The 8,106-nt window shown below is 59.6% G+C and overlaps 1 protein-coding gene and 1 pseudogene across 1 annotated transcript in view; both read right to left on the minus strand.

The window, feature by feature from the left end:
* The window catches only part of LOC106695807, a 2,146-nt pseudogene extending 2,035 nt beyond the window's left edge, over positions 1-111 (minus strand).
* The window catches only part of LOC102418755 (tyrosine-protein kinase ZAP-70-like), a 16,398-nt gene extending 8,579 nt beyond the window's left edge, over positions 1-7,819 (minus strand). Inside the window, 5 exon segments of the mRNA XM_014450684.2 lie at positions 470-516; positions 518-553; positions 555-632; positions 1,097-1,547; positions 7,713-7,819. Coding sequence (XP_014306170.1) covers positions 470-516; positions 518-553; positions 555-632; positions 1,097-1,498 — 563 coding nt within the window. The 5' untranslated portion in view covers positions 1,499-1,547; positions 7,713-7,819.
* Positions 7,820-8,106: the final 287 nt, after the last annotated feature.

Genomic DNA, 8,106 nt, shown 5'->3' on the forward strand with positions numbered 1-8,106 from the left:
ACTTGCATTTCCCACCTGCCAGGGACCCCCTTCTCCCAGAGGAGGTTCGCAGCTCACCTTCTCACCCTCCCTGGGGTCTTTGCTCAGAAGCCACACGCAGCGAAAGGCCATTCCCTGGCCACCTAATCCCACCCTCCCCCCTGGACAACCCAGCACTGCCCGCCTCCTGACACACTTTGCATGTGTGGGCTCCTCTTTTTTGTCTCCCTGCTCCACAAGGACAGGGATCTGTCTGCTTTGTTCACTGCCGTGTCTTCAGTGCCTGGCACATAGTAAGTATTCAGTCACTGTTTGCTGAGCGAAGGAGAGGAAGTCCACCTGCTTGCCACACGTCCCAGCTGGCAAGTAGCAGACTCTGGATCCCGCCCAGGCGTCCCGCTACGGGCCTGAACCCCCGCCGCTCCTTCCCACCGAAGGCCCGCCGCACACTGAGCCGCCCCAGCCCAGCCCCAGCCCCAGCCCCACATACAGGAACTTGCCGTCGGTCTGCGAGCTCGCGTAGAGTTTGCGCTCGGCCCTCCTCGCGCGTCAGGTTGCTGTGGTACCAGGGCATCCCGCTCGTGAGCCGTGGTGGCGATGAGCTTCTCCACCTGGGGCGCCTGGCTGAGGATGGCCTGCTCCAGGGCCTCGCCCTGGGGAACGGAGGTCAAGGGCTCTTACAAGTGACGGCAATATGCGGCCAGGAACCCGGTTTCCATCTCCCCCCACCTCCCCCTCAGATCGCTCCCTAACCCCCAGGCGCACGGGTGAGCACAGCCCCACTCCCCGTCCTCCGTCCTGTCCCCGCCCACCCAGGGCCGAGCCCCCGGTGGTCTCCAGCTGGAAGCTCGGACACTGGTAGTCGAGCGCCCAGACGTAATGCAGGGGATCAAAGACCACCGCCCATTGCCTACCCTACCCACCCTCCTCTCAACTCCGCCCAAGCCTCGCCTGGTCCCGGTCCAGAGCTACCTCCACCTTCCTTCCCGCAGGTCAGGCCCCGCCTCGGAGGCCCATTCCCAGCGGGGCCCAGCCCTCCAGCTTCCAAACCTGACGCAACGCGGCAAACCGCGGGCTGGCGAAGGGGACCCCTCTCCCCACTCCGAGCCGCTCTCACCTCCAGCTTCCACGTCTGGCGCACGTAGTCGCGCACCATGGCGTCCCGCAGGCAGTCGAAGACCCCGGGCTGCGGCTCCAGCCCCGACGGCCGGTTGCACGGCTTGCGCAGGTTGCAGGGCAGCCCGTCGGGGTCGCGCGAGTAGAACTCGCAGAGCTCGGCGGGGCCGCAGTGCGCCTTCCCGCCGGCGATGGCGTAGGTGCCGTTGAGCTGGCGCTCGATGGAGAAGTGGTGGAAGCGCACGTCGTGCACCAGCGAGAGCACGTAGCCGCCCAGCGAGCGCAGGCACTGGCGCAGCAGGAAGAGGCCGTCGGCCATGCCCGCCAGCTTCAGGTGCTCCTCGGCCTCGGCGCGCGAGATGCTGCCGTAGAAGAAGGGCAGGTGCGCAGCGGGGTCCGGCATCGCCGCCGCTGCCCCGCGCCAACTGCGCGCCCTAGCGCCTCGCCAAACCCTGCGGGTGCAAGCGAGATCGGGGCGTCAGGGCCTCGGCTTTGCTTCCTGAGCCCGGTCCACGGGCCCGGATACAGTGGGACAGAGGTCACCTTGAGGGGCATCCGTGCCCACCGCGTGGAGCCCACTTTGGGCCAAAATCAACTTGGAGAGGAGCCCCGGCCTGCTGGGCCCACACCAGGGAGTCCCAAATCCGCCTCTGACTGTTTGGAGACCTTGTGCGGAGAGCCAGACACCCCCACTGGCTCACACACACACCTGGAACCACTCATGCATCCCCAGAACCTAAAATTATCTACCTTCAGCTTCCTGGGGTGATGACGCTGGACACTGGATTCCACAGGATGCTGAATTCCTTAGAACTCTGAGAAGGTACACTTAAGATTTGTTCATTTCATTGTATTTGGACCCCTCCGTGAAAAAGAACCATCAAATATTAGACCCTGGTTAGTGATGTGTGTGCAGAAGTTTTTAGGTGGGTGCCGATGACTGCAGTTTCCTTTGAAGGCCATCCAAGCAATAACACGGACTGGGGGCTGGCCAGCTGGATGGTGCAGTCTTGTTCACAGCAGGTCTGTAGTCCGTGCAAACAGGGATTAGCAGGGGCTGAACCGCTGCTGCAGGGGACATGCAGGGGTGGGTTCCTTCGAGCCTCTGGTCACATTTCCATTAGCCGAGCAGTACATGACCTTGTAAGACGCCTCCTATTGTTGATTCATTAACATTGAACGCTCAGCCAATAGCACTACACCCATAAGCTCATCTAACTTGCACTTTTCCATATGGAGCCTCACTGCCGTCTTGCACCGAGGAACGCTAGACAGCATTTGGGGGCCAGTTAAACTGAAATCACCAACAAACAGCACAAAAATGAGGCACCAAGTAGACCGCGAGGACACTTGCTTCCAGTGTGACAGCTAAAAGGGAAGGCAGAGAGTACCTGCTCCCGGTCAGCGGGAATGCGCTGATCATGTTGAAAAATGGTCTCCTCACTGCAGTTTCTGCTCACTTCTCACTAAGGTGGGCCCAGCAAGGCCCCGAGGCATAGGCTGTGTTCAGGAACAGGGCCTGGGTGCCTTTCTCAGTGACACACATGTACGCAGTGGCACAAAGAAAGCTCTGTGGACTGAGAAAGGCTGCCCCCCCCCCCAGGGGTGCAGGGACATGGAAGGGTGGGTACTGGGTCTGAGAGGAAGATCAGTCAGTCCTCACGTAACGTTATTGACAGGTTCTTGGAAGCTGCACTTTAAGCGAGATGATGTACAAGGACCCAATTTTACCATAGGTTAATTGATATAAACAAGAGTTCATACAGCGTATTTATGGCTACAAAAACACCACCAAACTTCTAAATAAAGACTCAAAACTCTTCTAATAGTAAATGCTGACCGTGGCCAGCTAGGTCAGTTGGTTAGAGTATCATCCCGATTCACCCAGGTTGTGGGCTCAGCCCTCTGTCAAGGCACGTACAAGAAACAACCAATTAATGCGTCTCACTCTCCCTTCCTCCCTCTCTCTTTAAAATCAATGAATAAAAATTTAAAAAAACAACATTGAAATAACTGTGAGCTAGACATACATTTAGGAGAGGTGAGTAAAAACAAGTATGAGAGTTCCTTTCCAACCTGCTGATCCAGGTCAGGGTCATGGTACTCAGAGCCCACATGGCAGCTCAGGCGCCAGGGACCCAGCCTGGACGGGCGCCCTTGCACACTCACACACACACTCACTCAGCCGGGGACAGTGTAGACTCGCTGATTCCTCTCATGTGCTCATCTTGGGATGTGGAAGGAAACCCGAGTCCCTGGAGAAAACCCCTACAGACAGCAGCCCAGCTGAGAATCAAAAAATTTTTTTCTATATATTTTGTTCAATATTATAACGAAACAACATGGAACGAAAAACCACGTTATTGGAGGATCTGCCCTACTGAAATGGGAGTCATTTCAGGAGAGGCCTGGGTCAGGGCGACCGGAGGAGGGGCCAGAAGGGACTTTCTAACCAGGTTGTTTCTGACACCAGGGTTGGGAGGGCCAGGCTGGAGGCGATGAGCCAGGGGCTGCAGACTCAGTCGCCATTCCACCAGGGGGTTTAGCTGGAGCCAGGAGAGCTCCTGGAGCCGACCTGGGGAAACGGAAACCTGCATTCGCACGAAACCTGCGCAGGAACCGGAGAGCCGTCTGCTCGTAATTGCCAAAACCAGAAGCCACTCGCATGTTCTCGGCAAGTGAGCAGATAAACAGTGGAGCATCTCTACACTGAGATACCACTCAGCCATCCACCAAAACCGAATCCTGATACACCCAACAGCAGGAATGAACCTCAAAGGCCCACGCCCAGTGAAGAAGCCAGGCCCCAAACGGCCACTGTCCGATTCCATTCAAAGCTGGGTCCTTGGAGAACGCGCCAGTGGCTGCCAGAGGCTGGGGCGGGGGCAGGACTGACTCCAAACGGGCATGAGGGGATTTCGCGGTTGAGATGGTAGTTTCTCAGCTCTATGCACTTGTCAGATCTACAGAATTTCTCATGAGTGGATTACTGAGTATGTAATTTATAAATTAATTTTTTAATTAAAGGGGGATAGAAGAGCTGGGAGGTACAGACACACCAGGCACTAAATAACTGAAACAGGAAGCAGAGAGCTCCCCTTCTTGACTCCAACCCTCTCTCCCAGCCTCAGGGTCTGCCCCCCCACCCCCAGCCCCCACCCCCAAAAAGCTGGCCTCCGGGAGCACTGCTGTCACCACTGGCGGGCGCCAGGCAAACAGTTATGCCTCCTGGATACTGGGCCCTGAGTGTGGGCACTAGGGACGCGTCCTGCTGACGTCATGGCTCTCTTGGGCTCTCGATGACGCTCTGGCTTGCCTCCTCCCTCTCTGATGGCTTCTCCTTTCTCCCCTTCGCAGCCCTGGTCCCCTTACCTGGGCCATCTTGTCTGTGGCTCACCCGCTGCCACACCCACCTGCCCAGGCCAGATCTCGCTGCCGAGTTGGTTTGTGCTGCCATCACCTCCTTTGATCTCTACCTGCTGTTTCTATTAATAAAACTGAGATCCACGTCTAACTCACGTGGTGCCGGTGGTTGGTTGAGCCCCACAGTCTGTTTCCCACATGAACTGAGCAAGTTGCTTTTAGGCGATGCCTTCCCAAGGCCTCCCTCGCTCAAGAACCAGCTGCGGCTCCCTCCTGCCTACTTCACTGACTCTAACTAAGCCGCTCAGCCCACCCTCTGCGCCAGCCGGGCTGCGTGGGTCGCCTTCCTTCAAGTTCACTTCCATACTTGCACCTGTGCGGTGCCCTCTGCTGGGTCGACCTCCCCCTCCTCTCCACTTCCCAACCCAGCCAGCCCTGCCTCACAGACTCCTGCAGCTGCTCCCATAGAGTCAGGGGCACAGGACAGGGCAGCGAGGTGGGGGCCGTCCGGGACAGTGAGGAGGGTGGGGGTAGTGGATCTTGTCTCTGGGCAGGAAGCTGTGGTAGGAAACTGTCGGCAACACAGTTGAGAAGCTCCTCCCCGAGCGCCGCGGCCGCAGGTGCAGCCTGGGTAGCCAAAGGGGGTTCCTGCAGAAGCCGGGGTGCGGAGAGGCCGGCCCGGGGGCTCAGTCCAGGGCCATGAGCCATGACTGGCCACCTTGGACCCTGGGCCACGGTGTCCCAGAGCGGGGAGCGTTCTGTTTTATCCCAACTTCCGGTCACTGCCAATAGCCACGCCAGCTTTCCGAGGCGCTGGGCCAGCCCGCGGCCTCCGTGTGCCCGGTTCTCGGGCAGCGGGACCAGATGCTTCTGTCCTGAGCGTGTCCCGCAGACTCCACGGCTTTCCCGGGAGGACCCATCAGGACTCTCCCCGACCTAGTCCTGCCTGGGCTGGCCCCGCCCGCCTCCCCTTGCGCGTGTGAGCTCCTTGTGGGTTCAGAGGGCCTAACGATGCCTTCCCAGAGTGCACAGCTCCTCCGAGACCAGGGACACCCGCCAGGCCGTGAGTGGGGAGGAAACCTTTGGCCCTTGGCACACAGACCTGCCTGAAGTTCCTCCACTCAAGCATCCTTGCGGCAAAGGCAGGTTCAGTGATATCTGCTCCAGGGACGCCTGACCCCCCCACACACTGCAAAGGAGAGAAGGGTCAAGGACACTTTGAAAAGCGTCTGAGCACATGAAAGGCTCCCACGCAGCCACTATGGGAAACAGTGCGGCGTTTCCTCAGAAAATTAAAACTAGAGCTACGTACGTAGGACCCAGCAGTTCCACTTCTGGGCTTTTATTTGAAGAAAACAAAAACACAACCTTGAAAAGACATCTGCACCCCAATGCATTGCAGCATTACTTACAATAGCCAAGATATGGAAGCAACCTGGGCGTCCATCGATAGATGGTAAGTGGATAAAGAAGATGCCGTACATGTGTGCAGTGGGATATTACTCGGCCATTCTTGATTGCGTTCCGTCAAGAATGAAATCTTGAAATTTGCAACAAGACAGATGGCCTTGGAGAGCATGGTGCTAAGGGGAATGTCAGGCACAGAAAGGCAAACACTGTACGGTGGCCCTTACCGTGGGCTCTAAGACACACAGCACACAACAGAGGCTCGGAGGCGGCGGGCGGCAAGGCCCTTTGGCTTTGGTTAGTCCCACAGCCGCGCAGCGGGCCCTCAGGGTCTACGCTCCACCCCATGTCTGAGCACCACAAGCCCCATCGAATGCCCGTCACAGGGCCCAGCGGGGAGACGGGCTGCAGAGGGAATCTTTCTCTATCCCTGGACCTGCTGGAATGGGGTGGGTGGCCCCCGTTGGGCCTGCAGGCTCCACACGCCACCCTCAGCCAGACACTGAAGGGTCCCGCCCAAGGCCCGATGCAGTGAGGGCCCAGCCCCTCCCTGCCCACACTCCTCTCACGCTGCCCAAGACCCCAAGTCCCCCCTGAAGCCACTTTTTGCTCCTTTGTCCACAGGCCATGGTGGGGCCCCTGTGCCCACCACAGAGGCAGCACGGCATTTGTCAGTCAACAAAATGCCACCTTGGTTACGCGTCACAAGGACAGCAGCCAGCATGGTGCCGGGGGTAGCAGTAGGCTCCTTCAGACCTTTTTCCTGACACCAGGCGTCCGAGTTGCATCGCGGAGTCCTGGACCCACCGCGCAGTAGCAGGTGTGGTCCTGAGCAGGGAGCGAAGCTCACCAGACCCCACCTGGAAAAGGGGCCCAGCAGAGGTGTCCAGCGCCAAGGGACGGGGACTCCAGGACAGCAGGCTCACGGAGCTCGGAGCACCCGGCGCGGGACCCGGCTGCCACTCACCGCCCCCAGGACTTCCCGCTCGCTCAGGGTCAAAGCCCAAATCCTCATCCCATCACCTCCAGGCTCGCTCACTCCCACTAGCCACACGGGCGGCTCATGTCCCTTGTTTGGGTCCTTGAACAAATCAGGCAAGGCCCCACCTCAGGGCCTTGGCCCTGTCTGCTCCCTCCGCCTGCACACCCAGGACCCCTCACTCCTTGGGTCTCTGCCTAAATACCACCCTCCTCCAGAGGCCTTCCCCGCGCTCCCTCTCCACAATCGCTTTCCCCTCTGTCTCCACCCCTCACCCAGCTTCACTGCTCTTCACCCCCGGAAACGGGATACAGGTATCAACTTGCTGACATGTGACCTTTGCCATATGCCAACATAGTATGACACATCTTATGATCTGATCAGACATAAGCACTGTGAGAGTGGAAACTCCTTCTTGTTCCGCACCTAGACCAGCAAGAGGCATAGTACGTGCCCCATAAATATCTGGTTGCAGAGCCACCGGCGCGTGCCTGAAAGGCATGCAGCCCCGTGATGGGTGCAGACGCCGCTGCGGGCCGGGGACCTGGCAGCCTGGCAGGGCTGGGGGCTGAGGGGCTTCCGGAGGAGAGAGGAGGGAACGTGGGTCTGGAGGCTTCCTCCACTAACCCTGGTGGGAGGGGAGAGGGCCAGCCTGGGATCCTGCACAGGCTGTTTCCTCGCCCCCTCCACCCACCCCCACCCCCCGGAACAGCGCTCACAGCCTTCTCCCAGCCTGGGCCGCAGGTCCCCTCCATGGTCCCTCCTCCCAGAGTGCTCCTCCCGGGGCCGCGGGCACCTCCTCTGCTCTCCCAGGGCCCTGGGCGGCGGTGCTGGCAGGACGAGGCGGAGGCTGAAGGAGGCCACTCACCTGGACACAGCAGCGGGGCAGCGGCCGGGCAGGGCAGGGACCGGCACCTAAAGGTCGCCCACCCAGCAGCGGGCTTCTCAGAAACCCAGCCTGTTTCCCTGATGCACAGGCAGGAAAGGGGGCTGTGTTTGAAGCCTGCGTGTACGTCACAGGTGCCACGCTCATAGGCCACGTGCTCCTGGGAGGGCAGAGGGCATTTCCGGGGCCACCAGTGCCCCCCCCCACCCCCAGCAGGAGGTGGGGACCCACTTAGTAGGTTTCTCCTCTCTGTGCCTCTGACCTGTGGTGGCCGGTGAGACCACTGCCTGCTCCTTCTCCCCCGGCTGAGCCCCCCAGGCAGAGCCGGCAGCGGGCTTGCTTTCCACTGCAGCCCCCGCTTCCTCCCAGTAAACGT

This window comes from Myotis lucifugus, unplaced genomic scaffold (assembly GCF_000147115.1).
Source record: "Myotis lucifugus unplaced genomic scaffold, Myoluc2.0 scaffold_3203, whole genome shotgun sequence".
Classification (NCBI taxonomy): domain Eukaryota; kingdom Metazoa; phylum Chordata; class Mammalia; order Chiroptera; family Vespertilionidae; genus Myotis; species Myotis lucifugus.